The following is a 14,316-nucleotide window of genomic DNA, read 5'->3' as shown; positions in this document are numbered from 1 at the left end:
AGCAAAGATCCAAAGTGGACTGGATGGCTAAAGGTGATAGTAGCACTGCCTATTTCTATGCTACTATTAAGGCTAAGCATCAACAAAGTAGCATGGATGTTCTGCACAAGGAGGATGGGACTGTCCTTACTGAGCAGAGGGATATTCACAATGAAGTTATCAGTTTCTATAGAGGTCTTATGGGTAGCAAAGCAAAGAATTTGAAGGGTGTGGACATTGAAGCTTTGAGGAAAGGCAAGCAAGTTAGTAATTACCAAAGAGATCAACTGGTGGCCCCTGTTACTGAGCATGAAATTGAGGAAGCACTGAAGGGCATTGGTGACTTGAAGGCCCCAGGTATTGATGGTTATGGGGCAAGATTCTTTAAGGAGTGCTGGTGCATTGTCAAAAAGGATGTTATTGCGGCTGTCCAGGAATACTTTACTCAAGGTAAACTGTTTAGAGCATTTAACAGCACCATTGTGACCCTGATTCCTAAACATGCTAGGGCTAATACTGTTAGAGAATTCAGGCCTATAGCTGGGTGCACCACCTTTTACAAGATTATTTCTAAAATTCTGACTAACAGATTGGGTAAGGTGTTGAGAGATATTATACATACTAGCCAAGCAGCTTTTGTACCAGGGCAACAGATTCATCATCATATTCTTTTGGCTACTGAGTTACTGAAAGGGTATGGCAGGAAAAATGGAGCTCCTAACTGTATGATGCAGCTTGACCTTCAGAAGGCCTATGATATGGTGGATTGGCATTCTCTTGAGTGTATTCTCCATGAAATAGGTATGCCTAAAAGATTCATTGATTGGATAATGTTAAGCACTACTACTGTCACTTATAGATTTAAGATAAATGGAGAGTATTCTGATATTTTGGCAGCTAAAAGGGGGCTTAGGCAAGGAGATCCTATCTCCCCATTATTGTTTGTCATCATGATGGATTATTTGCAAAGAATTATGGTGAAGATGACTACTAACAATGCCTTCAAGTTCCATAGTAAGTGTGCTAGTCTTGGTATCACCCATCTTGCTTTTGCTGATGATGTTCTTTTGTTTAGTAGAGGAGACATTACTTCTATTCAGCTCATGATGGATGCCTTTCAACAATTCTCTGATTCTACTGGCCTCAGTGTGAACCCTCAGAAATGCAAAGTTTTTTGCAGTGGTATGGAGGAAGAGAGTATAGAGAAAGTCCATGAGATTACTGATTTTGGGAGGGGTACTCTGCCTGTTAGGTATTTGGGAGTTCCTTTAGCAAGTAAAAAATTGGGCATGGTTCACTATCTACCTTTGATTGAAAAAATTCTGAACAGAATTAGGCATTGGTCCTCAAAATTACTGAGTATAGCTGGTAGAGTCCTGTTGGTGAAGAGTATTTTCCTGGCTATTACACAGTACTGGATGATGTGCTTCCCTATCCCCAAATTTGTTATTCACAAAATAGAAGCTATTTGTAGAGCTTTTGTGTGGACTGGGACTGATAAGAGTAAGAAGAGCCCGATTGCGTGGAAACGGGTGTGTAGCCCAATTAAGAACGGAGGTCTGAATCTCATTGACATGGAGGTTTGGAATAGGGTTACAATGCTTAGATGCTTGTGGAATATAAGCTTGAAGATGGATTCTCTTTGGGTCAAGTGGGTGCATACGGTTTATTTGAAACATGAATCTGTGTGGACAGCCAAAATACCTTGTACTGCTACTTGGATTTTCAAGGATATAATGGCTAGAAGGGAAGACATGAATCAGATTGGAAATTGCTGGAATAATATGCAGAGTAGAGGAAAATTTTCTATGAAGCTCATCTATGATAAGCTGTCCAAGGATGCTGACACAGTGGATTGGAGCCATATTATACAACATAATGCTGCGCGTCCTAGAGCAGTGATCTGTCTTTGGCTTGTGCTTCATAGTAGGCTGGCGACAAAGAGTAGGCTCAAACGGTTAGGTCTGTTGCAAGAGGATCAGTGTAGTTTGTGTACTGAGCACGAGGAGGACATTGACCATCTGTTGGTTAACTGTAGTGTTACTAAGCATGTCTGGAAGGAGGTTCTAGATTGGATTGAGGTGAAGCATCAGCCGGGTCAGTGGCAAGAGGAGAAAAAGTGGATTGTTCAAAATACTAAAGGGAAAGGATTCCATCCTCACATGTTGAAAATCGCCATCGCCGAGACTGTGTATGGCATATGGATGTTTCGCAACAAGCGTATTTTTGATTCAGGTGCTAATGAAGAAGCAAGTAGAATAGTTCCCAAGATCATAGATTCTATTGTTTATAGAGGTTGGTTAAAGACCAAATATAGGAAAAGAATTGGTTTGCTTATGATGTAAGGCATAGTAGATGTCTGTATAGCTCTTGTATATAATTCTTTGATATATATATATATATATATATATTCTTTTTTCTCAAAAAAAAAAAAAAATGTTAAATATAACAATTATTTTGGGATGGAAGAAGTAGATTTAATAAAAAAAAAAGATAATATATATTATTGGAGTAGCACAAGGCGGTTTTATTGTGTAAAGTACAAAAAGAAAATAATATAATTAATTAGATTTGTTTCAAGATATTAATGTTTTCTTTTATTAATATATATATATATATATATATATATATATATATATATATATATATATATATATATATATATATATATATATATATATATATATATATATATATATATATATATATATATATATATATATATATATATATATATATATATATATATATATATATACGCTTTCAAGATATTACTTTTTAAATACATTAATGTTTTCTTTCAAGATATTACTTTTCTTTTCTCTCTATAAGATAAGATTTGTTTCAAGATATTAATGTTTTCTTTTATAAAACTCATTTTGTAAAATACTTTTTTATTATAAATTGTTTTTGATATTTTCACTTATATTCAGAAAAATAACCATTCTTATATGAAAAAGAAAAATTATGAAAGATGTTAAACCTTAAAATAATTATAGTGTGAGAAATACAAATTTAAATAATTAAAAAAAAGAATAATGAACAGTAATTAGGTTATAATAATAAAAAAATAATATTAATGATTCATTGAAATTATAAAATTATTTATAATTTAATAAAAATTGAGGGACTAATTATTATAAATTTATTTATTCTATGTATAGTTATTTATTACAAAAATATAAATAAATGAAATATTTGATTACAATTTTAGCACACTCATTACATTGTTTCCTAGTTGACGGCAGAGTGAGATATGGTTCACATGCGGTAGAGTGTGCTTATGATGAGGAGAAACGGCGGGTTGATATACTAGATTAACACTATAATGTCCAAGTGAGTGAAGTGAATGAGAAGTAGTTTAAATGTGAGAGTGAAAATAATACTTGGATTTGACGCGTGCAGAGTTTTATATAGCTTAAGCGGTTTAGAACTGCTTCCGTTTAATTTGGCTTTCATATAGATAACAGTTCGATTAGATCTAGCAGTGAGAAGTTGACATAAGGTCGTAATTACGTGTCTCGTGCTTGAACGAGGTCACACGTGTTCCTCTCCATTTCCCTGTGGTGCTTGCAATTAGACCTTGATGTGTGAGCCTTGTGAGGGTTTTGTTGTGTGGGCTTCTAGTCCGGCCCCTGGTCAAAGGGAGTGGAAGAGCCTCATAATCGATGGCATTGGGAACAAGCACATTGAATTTCTTTCTAATATCTTGTGATGTTTTGTTGGAAGGTTTCGATGTGTGGTATATGTTTAACAGTAATGATGCCTTCTTATCTTAAGATGCTCGAGTGCTCTGAATAGTTCGATGTGAGATCACAACCATTGGTTGCATGGTCACAATTCCCAATGTATGATGTCATGGATCGTGCAGTTGATTAGAGAATATATAAAGAGTTATTGGGTAACTATCCTTTTTTTCGTCATTTGTAAGATTTCAAGACTTATTTTTCTATTTTGTGTAGTTGCCCCTATCTTTGTTAACAGTTTCCCATGAGCCATTATCCTGACTACCATTTCTTCCAGTGAACCTTACTTTGTGCGAACCATCAACTTAGTCTATTTCAAGGTAACTACTTCGAGTCTTTTTCTCTTTCGTACTTATTTTTGCATTCATTAAGGTTTCTTGAAAAGGTGCTGATAGAGAATTTGAAGGAAGTAACTGCGACCGAGAATGGTAGGGAGGTTGGTAGCCTCATCCCTATGCAGGTTGTAGAGGTTTCACTTTTCCTATTTTTCCCTTGATAAATCCCATAGTTGTATATGATTTTAAGCAATAACATAAGGCCCACACATATACCAGAGTGCATCGCCATGATTTCGGTTGAGACTCCACAGATAGTGAAATAAGGTGGTGGTTGGAATCTCAATCTCGTGTTTATGCTTATCGTCATTATGTGTGTTGGCAGTAATTCTAAGATGAACTACTCTCACCCAGAAATCTGGAACATGACAGAAGCCAATGCAGCTGTGTGGGTGGACCAATAAACATTAGATGTTGTATCCGTCTTCACTAGCAACAATGGTATGGATTATGTTTTCACTAAGAATTGCATACGAAGGTAAACATAATCATATTGAAACGAATCAAAGATGATCAAATCAAAATTCAAAATGGAAGAATAAAAATGAAGTAAAAGAAAACCTCTGAGAAAGAACGAAAATAAAATTCTAAAGCAAAGTGAGAAAAGAATGGAAAAAAATTTGAATCCCAAATCATACTTGAAATTGCTAATAGATCCAAATAAAAAATTACAAATGAAAATGGTAAAATAACTTTAATTTTCTTAGGAAACATAAAGGAAAGTGAGTGAGGAAAATGAAGAACATACAGAAAAATTGACTTTTCTCGAAAGAGTAGAGTGGAAAAATCCTTCAAGGTGGACACCATATTAGCTCTCATACCATGTTACGGAACATGACATCCATGAAAAGAGGAAGAGAAAAGCTTCAACTCTTTGTATTGATGAAAACAGAATTGGCAAAATAACCTTTTTAGTCCCATATATTTATGGAGGGGTTCATTTTGGTCCCTCAATTTTAAAAACGACCATTTAGGTCCATTATGTCTTCAACTAGCGCCACGTTAGTCCTTTCCGTCCAAATTTCACTAACGACGTCAATTTGTTTGCTAACATGTAACATTTAATTTTCGTAACAGACTTAGTGACGAAAAAAATGGACGCTACATTTTTTTTGGGTTTTAATTTGATTTTTCATCTTCTTCCCCAAAACTTAAAAACAAAATCAAAATCCACAATTCCTTAAATTCGCCAATTACTTCAATTCAACAACATCAACAAAAAAATCCCACAAACAAGTAAAAAAACATAGAAGAAATAAATGGTTTGAAATTCTAAAAAAAAAAAATTAGACCTGGATTTGTCTCCTTAACCAAAATCCCATTTTCTTAACAAAAAAAAATAGATTTGGATTTTTCTCCTTAACCAAAAACCCATTTTCTAATAAAAAAATATCAGATATGAAATTCTGCAATCTAAATCCCATTTTCTTAACCATATCAAAGCGTTCCTCATGGCATAAGACAATAATATAGACTATATTCTAAGTAACAAATGTCTTATATGTGAGTCTGCCACTCCATCATCAAGCAACGACTTCACATGCATTCTTCCTAATAACATGATAATGATCAAAGAAAAATTTACATTAAAGAATTTGTTCAACAACTTTCTCATTAGATGGAAAAAATCTTCTTACCAATTCAAAAGTATGGATTACTCGATTCTTAAGACATGAATAAAGAATTCTAGGGCTTCTACTTACAATCTCCACAATTTCATAACTTGAAGCACCTTTTGATAGTAAAAATTGAAACTTTGGCAAAACCTTTTGTGGGAGTCACATTAATAATATTGGGTGCTTATCTAACAAGGTTGTTTTTTTGAGAATCAGAGAAATTGTAGTTTCTGAAAATGGCGATTACTGAATCGGGCTTTTTAGAAGTGTGAAAATGAAAGCATTTTGAAGCATTTGTAGTGGTTTCCGAGGATAAATTGAAATTTGTAAAGAGATATGAAACAATGAATTGGTTTTATCGTGAGATTGTTGAAGAGTAAGGAGAGTGGAATTTAGAGATTGGAAAGAGTATTGTGAGGTTGAGAAAATATGCTGTGAGGTTGCCGCCGCCGTGAGAAATTTGGTTTTGGATTTTAGGTTTTAATATCTTTATTTTATAATACTGTATTAATGTATGTATGAATTTTGATGTGTTAAATGGTTTGGAGTATGAATAGGAAAAATGTTAATGCTTGTATAAGTTGTATTGTGACTAATTTCGTTTTGTATTTATTTTTAGTGGGATGAATTTATGGAAAATGATATGAAAATTGCAAGAATGGGATAAATTTCTGGGCAATGGTATGAATGTTGTAAGAAATATGGATTTTGGATGAATACGTTTCCACATTAGTGCCAGGTGTATGTCAAGTAGCCCTTTATTCGGACTTTGACTAACAGACCTAACGGAAAGGACTAACGTGGTGCTGTTTGAAGACATGAGGGACTAAAATAATCGTTTTTAAAATTGAGGGACCAAAATGAATCCTTCCCTAAAGATACGAGACAAAAAAGGCTATTTTGCCAATAAAATATTACAAAATGAGTGGAAAGTATCCTTCTAGTGAGGTGCTTACTACTTTATATACTACTATTTCACTAAGACTGATATGTAACTAACATATATCTCTAATAATATCACTGCTTAAAATCAAGACTGACCTAGTACAAGAGCAACAAGATCTACATCATAAGACTTCAAATTTTAGGAGGCCTCAAAATTTGGAAGATTCAATTTTTTTTCCCATTAATATTAATAGACATACAAAAGTGCTATAATAAAAACTCAATAAATCAAAAAAATGTTATGATAAAAACCCAATACATAGAAAAATGGGAATAATAAAAAATTAAAATAATTGTAATTAAATTTATTTTTGATTAATATATAATTATATTTTTTATGTATAATTTTTAATTATTATAATTGTTTTTTTTTTTAATTTGGGCCCTTTTTTTTAAATTAGAACAAGATCTCTTGATTCATTGGGCCGACCCTACTAGATTACCTAAAATTAGTTAAAGTGTAAGGCGTCTGGTGCTTTGCTCTACTAATATTTGAGGTCTGAATTTTCATTCATTCTATTATCTTGGTTATACTGATATTGGAGGTCCGAATTTTCATCCATTCTAGTATCTAGTGCATAGTTTCTTTATGGTTTGTAAAAGATCGAATTTTGATCCATTCTTGTACATCTAGTGCCTAGTTTATTTTGGGTTTGTAAGAGATCGCAATGGAGTAGTGTCTTTGAGTTGTAACACCAATTTCTGTTGTTCTGTCATGTGTGGGGTTTAGGAGGTGGGCAGGGTGTTATAATAAATGACAATAGGTGTGTTTCAAAATGACAAGAAAATTTTAAAGTGAAGAATTTGATAACAGATGATACTTCGTGAAGTGTTGCAGTAGGCAGTTTGTACTTTGAATTCAGATATAGGCAACACTTTGTGAAGTGCTGCAGAATGCGAAACAGTACAATATTTGAAAATTGTTGCTTTAGGCGAAACACTGCAACGCTTGAAAAGTGTTGTAGGAGAAATAATCCTACATTTAACAAAAATGTTGCTGAAAGTGTGTGTTTCATCAAGGGTCGCAACCTTATGAAACAACACCAATTTGACATATAAATTGGGAATTTTGGATTCAGAATAATATATGAAAAAAAGCCTATCCTCTTCACACAAAATTCTGGATTTAAGGTTAATTTATGATTAAATGGGGCCTCATAAAATATTTATCAGGTTAAATCTTGATTATATAGGGCCTCTATTTGTTTTATTCTTGCTAAATTGTGGCTAGCTTACACAGGGCCTCCAAAAATTTGAGACGTCTCTGTTCTCTACATTCGAGTTTTCACCGGTCATGTGCAAACTCAAGTAAAGTCCATCCTCTTCACACAATTTTAGCCTTGATCCATTTAATTTACAATTATTTTTCAAACAATATTATAGTAGGTCAATTAATGGCTATCTAGACTTCAGTTTTAAGCATTACATAGAGGAACTCGAGACAAAACACAAGATGAATCAATATTATGGATCTGGGTACAATTGATCATTTCTTATAGAATTTAGAACAATGTAAAAATTATAACATCAATATCCTAAATAGAATTAATCTAATAGTTGATATCATTATTGATACTATAAATTTTTGAAAAATTTATTAATAAAATAGTATTTTGATGGTATTATTTAAGTTCATTACTTTCTTTTACCAGATTCAATGCAATCATTATTTTCATTTCGAAAAGATATTACATATTAATTTTATGTACGACGTACGTACATATAATAGTGTACACTAGTTTTAATAAATACTATATAGCGTAAATCAAGGACGGATCCACACTATCGATATTGGGGGCAGCTGCCCCCACTAGGTTGCTTAGGATATTACAAAAGATTTAAACAATTTTGTTTTCATTCAAATTAAACATAAGTAATGCCCTAAAAAAAAATTCAATAGTTTTTTATTTGAAGAATCAATTATACATAAATTATTATAATATTATTTTGTCACATTTATTATATTCATTAGTACTAGAAACAAAAAATAAATGAAAAATTTATTTGGTAATTTTTAAAAAATCTTTAGAATATAATTCATAGATATTTAAGTATTTCTAATTTTGTCGGATATAAAATGATAGTTTTGGTAGTTTAAACTTTCTTACTTAGTGATAACTATATAGTTATTTTATCACTTTTATATCGATATAATTTTTATATAAAATATTCATAGTAGTACTGCATTTGTCAAAAAGTACATAATGTGTGACACCACTGTGATGGTATGGGTGGCCAGAGACTTAAGTATTTTTCCGATGATTTAGGATCTGCTCATGGTGGTCAGAGACTATGTTTGTTGGTGTTTTACTTTGATGAGAGAGCAAGTACACACGATGTAAGAAAATCAGTAGCTTTGGGGGGTATATCGAATGTATTACCATCTTCCCTCCCTAACCCTAAGATTGAGGTATATGTATTGAGGCTCTTAGGCCTATGATTCGGGGGAACTCCCAAGATATGGTAACAACCCATTTAGTTAGTGACGGATCGTTGAATCCCTATTTTCAAAATAATCGTGGATTAGATTATTGACCATAATTTCCCTATGATCGAAACACATCTTTTTCCATATATCCCACGCCTAGGCAAGTAGGAACTGCCCAGGGAGAGGGTGTCCCTAATTACGAGAGGTATAGAGGAGTCACATCTCACTAGCGGTTCTAATCCCCCGCATTTATTAGGCCTCTTTTATATATATATATATATATATATATATATATATATATATATATATATATATATATATATATATATATATATATATACTGTCATATTAACTAAGATTTATGGATCCGTTAGTGAGTGTAAATATACAAAAATTAATTGGATGAAAAAACAATCGAAGTTGAACATGTAAGTTAATAACTAATAATAATTTGGTGATGGTATTTATATGTAATATCTGAGAATAGTTCCACAAAAATTACATATCATTAATAATATTGTCAACTTTAGATAATTAATAGATGTATTGTGAGGGATTTTTATTCTTTGCATAGTGTGAAAATTTATATAATGGTGAGAATTAAAAATAGATCCAGGATGGTTCAAACACATAATACTTGTGGTTTGATGGTAGTTTTATTTTGTTTATTTTTTGAAATTAATTTGAGTCGCAGTTAAATGAATTGGTGAAAAAAATAAATTAAAATTTTAAAGTATGGATTAGTTGATTACTAAAGTAGTCAAGTTTATTAAAGTTCATGATTTCAAATTATGCAATTGCGTTTAAATTTGTATTCTATGCGAATAACATGTTTATATTCAATGAGACTTATTATTATAAGACATGTAAAGATCATTCAAAGATGGTTCATTACTTCTTTGAATTTGGAGTCTTATGTAACTATTAAATTCTGAGATGTGGCATTTTGAGAACTTTATCGCGGAGGATAAGGAATTTGAGATTCTCACAAATAAAGAACCTCGTGAGGAAGGTTCTCCACAGATTTTTGAAACATATACTGCAAATTTTTTATAGATTGTTGAAACACAACCCGTACTTAGGATGAGCAAGAGAGTCTTAAAGGCTAAGGATTTAGGACCAAACAAAATTGATTCTTGACTTATTTTATTTATCTAGTATAAGGATATATTGAGAATTTTGTCCGTAAGATTTATTTATTAATTGTTCAAGTGGAAGATGATCCTAAGATTTACAAGGAAGAAGTAACATCAAGGGGCTTCTCTTGGAATGATGCTATCCAAGACAAAATGGACTAAATAATGTCAAACCACACTTATGAACTTGTCAATTTACCTAAAAGGTCAAGACCCATTGGATGCAAGTGGTTGTTTAAAAGGAAGTATCATAGTGATGATACACTAAACACCTACAAGAATATATTAGTAACTAATGGTTTTAGACAAAATAAATGTGTTGATTTTTTTCAAATTATATGCACCACTAGGAAGGACGACGACAATTAGAAGTATTGTTTGCATTAGTTCATTTAATGACCTTATAGTTCATCAAATGGGTATCAAAATGACATTTCTAAATGGAGATCTTGATGAGGAGATTTACATGGAGAATCCAGAAGGTCGTGTGCTTCCTGGTAATGAACAAAAAGTGTGGAAGCTTGTCAAATCCTTGTATGATTAAAATAAGCACCGAAACAATGACATCAACATTTTGACTATGTCATTGCATTATTCATCAATTAAGAGGAGACACACAACTTAAGGGAGACTTTTCAAAACATGAATTCTAAGAGTTTATCATCATCAAAATGGGGGAGATAGTGAAAAACACGTCTTATATCTAACTTTTATGAAGACAGAGATTAAAAAAGAAGAAAAGGTTCAAAAGTGTCATGCACATAAAGGAAGAAATGATCAAGAAGGTTGAAAATAGAAATTCAATTGAATATTTGAGACAAGTGTACATAACTATGGTGCTCATTGCAATTCATACTACACAACTTAAATTGCCCAATATTTCATTTCTCCATCTAAAAACTTGCTTGCATCATTATGCATGATCATATAAAAAATTCTTCATCTAATTTTTGTGACAAGTATTTATACACAAAGTTGTGTGAGAACAATGCAATATTCTTTTATCTCTATGTTGATTACATGTTGATCATTATCAACGAGATGAATGGAATCTAGAAACAGAGAGGTTTCTATCTTCCACATTCAAAATGAAATATCTTGAAATAATGGACACTCTTTTGGATGAAAGTAAAGCGAAATAACGGTGGTTATGAACTTAGTCAAACATATTAGAAGGATATATCGATGCGAGTTGGATATTGAGTATTGGAGTATATAAATTTACAACTGAGTATGTATTTATACTAGTTAGAGGTGCAATATCCTGGAAGAGCAAGAAATAAATATTATTACTCTTTCGACCATGGAATATGAGTTTGTGGCTCTCGCTTCTGCAGGTTAGGAAGGTAAATGATAAAGGAACCTTCCATTGAAAGTGTTTCATTGGCAAAAAGACAATATTTCATAGCTGTTGATACAATGTGTTAGTCAAGCCATCTAGAGAATTCAGCGAAGTGTATAATGGATAGTCTAGACACATAGAACTTATACATTCTTTTGTGAGAAAATTGATTAAAGATGGAATAATCTCACTAACATACATACGATCGAGGAATTCTTTTTGTAAATAACTAAGTTTTTAAGTTTTAATACCAAACTAACAAACCTTTCTCCATAATTCCCAATATAATCATGTTTCAAACAAAAAAACAATATTAAAGAGGAGGCGCCAATTGAATTGGCGTCTCATATTTTTTACCATCAAAATAAAAATAGTGAAACTTATCATTAATCGAAGACAACGATGCATATGAGGAGATAAATAATTATACTATAATCTATATGTAAAAGAACATCAAATGAATTATGAGACACATGCAATCCGAAAACAATGATTTCTTTAAGTTGGTTTCAAATACAATTTAATTGTCAGATTATAGTATCTATGTCAATTTAAATGAATGTATTTTAAGTGCGGTGTATGAAAAACAAGCAATCTACATATTATATAATAAACTCAAACAACACCATACAACAAAATCAGATATTATAAATTTGTGAGCAATGAAAAGGATATATATATTATAAATTTCCAGGGCATACATTTTATTGAAACTAATCGTGGAACGTGAATCAATTCTGAAGTTCATCTAGTTTGTAAAGCTATGCAAAAGAAATATAAGAAGGAAGAAGCTTACACAACAACTTCATACTTTTTATGTTTCTTATCATTGCTTCTCAAACTAGATGAAATTTGTTGCCACTGTTGTTTCTTCATTAACTAAAATGTATTGTTCTTGTTGAGTCCTACAATAACCATGAAAGTTATCAACATGTGAAAACACAAACTTATTTGTCAATAGCTTCATGCTTCTTGTACTTTTTTCCATAGCTACACAAACAATATGTACCATAGTCAAAGTATGGTCTTTGTTAAGGTAGTGAAGACAAATATGAAAAAAATGAGAACAATTAATCAACAAAAACAACATGCAACAAACGAGATAATAGAGAACTATCTAACAATAAGATATAAGAAGAAAGCTTTACGTATGAAGCACAAGATTTACGGCTAATGAAGAAGAAGAAGAGACAAAATGGATGCTAGAATTTCACTGTGAAGGAAACGACACTATTGTCAGTAAGTGAGAGTTATTTCGCTTATATATATAAATTATTTCACAATAGTTATCTACCAACTGTATTGATAAGTATTTATTTATTATAAGTATATCACAACGGTGGAATGTATGATATATATGATGACGTCGAAGTTCGAACCCCAGAAAGCTTGATGGTTTTACCACGGTTGACTGCTCAACCATTGTTATATACAATTAATTTCTAGTCAAAAAACAAAAATAATATAGTAACACCTTATTTTAGAAATGTCACCACGGTGTGGTGAAAAACCGTAGTGAACATGGTGTTGTTTACACGTTTTACAGTAGTGAAAAAAGTTGATTAGTTTGATATTAAAACTTAAAAACTTGGTTATTTAGATAAATTTTTCTACACACGAGCTATAATTGATTTATTAACTAAACCACTATTTAGAGATTTAATAAAGACTATCTCGAGAAGTATGAGATTGAAACTCCTTGAAGAAGATTTCCAACAATGATAGTAATGCTGTCTGCTGAAGTTAAGAAAATCTTAACCTAAAATTCAATGGATAGATATTGACTATTAAAATATATATCCCAAAAGAGATATATATTTAGTTAAAAAAAAATCTTTTTTAATTATATTTTTTATTTAATTAAAAAAAACTCTTTCTTTATTTAGTTAAAAAAAAAACTCTTTCCAGTTTTAGTGAGGAAGGATTAGGATAAGTAAAATATATATAGGAACATTTAAAAGATTTTGAAGACAATGTATTGTATGAATAATGGTTTATAAATTTGGGAGATTTTGAGGACTATTTATTTTAGGGATGATTATATTTATTTTGTTGTTGTTATAGATAGATAAAAATTTCTCAAAATGTGCCGAGAAACCCAAAACTGAATATTAAGAGTTAAGCTAGTGCTTGATATTTTAATTTGATCCTTACAAGTAAGTATTGAGTAAGAAAAAAGGAAAATTATGATAAGAACTGTATCCACCACCACCAAGTATGCAAAATAAAAAAAGAAAAACATGAAATAAACCAACAAAAAGGAAATACAATATCTACTAGCTAATATATTTACATGTTATATATTTTGTTACTGAATATAGGATTGGCCAGTGATATCTATATCACGATCCCCAGATGAAGGAGGAGGATTGTGTTTGGGTTTCATAGCATTCTTTTCAACTGGTCCATCAGCACTTTGAGTATCACTTGCTGGTGGTTTTGTTTGTTTTTCTTGTTGATTTTTTTCTGTACCGTACATTCCACCACCATAGGCACCTTCTGTCACTGGCTCCATCCTCGATATTTGAGGCCCTTCTCCCAGTTTTTTCTCTTCCTCAATCTGTTTCTCCATTTCTGATGATGACTGTTTCAATGCTTCTCTAACATTTGCCACCACAAAGTTGATGCCACCACTCCTTACTACGTGTGTATTATGTAGATTTTCATTTGGCCTTGTAGATTTGACGAGTGTCTTTGGTATTTACGTGGCAACATAACTTCATGCCATGCAATACATGTTCACTTTGACCCATCCATATCCATACTTCACTGTTTTCTTTACAATTTTT

The 14,316-nt window shown here is 31.7% G+C and overlaps 1 protein-coding gene across 1 annotated transcript; it reads right to left on the bottom strand.

Annotated features, from left to right (window-relative positions):
* Nucleotides 1–13,835: 13,835 nt before the first annotated feature.
* Nucleotides 13,836–14,099, bottom strand: LOC131657555 (uncharacterized). The gene has a single exon (XM_058926940.1). It carries the CDS (start codon nucleotides 14,097–14,099, stop codon nucleotides 13,836–13,838), a length of 264 nt encoding a protein of 87 aa, XP_058782923.1.
* Between the last annotated feature and the right edge of the window lie 217 nt (nucleotides 14,100–14,316).

The sequence above is a fragment of the Vicia villosa genome, linkage group LG3 (assembly GCF_029867415.1).
Source record: "Vicia villosa cultivar HV-30 ecotype Madison, WI linkage group LG3, Vvil1.0, whole genome shotgun sequence".
Lineage (NCBI taxonomy): Eukaryota > Viridiplantae > Streptophyta > Magnoliopsida > Fabales > Fabaceae > Vicia > Vicia villosa.
The sequence above is the reverse complement of the archived record's forward strand: the minus strand, read 5'-3'. Positions and strand labels throughout refer to the sequence as shown.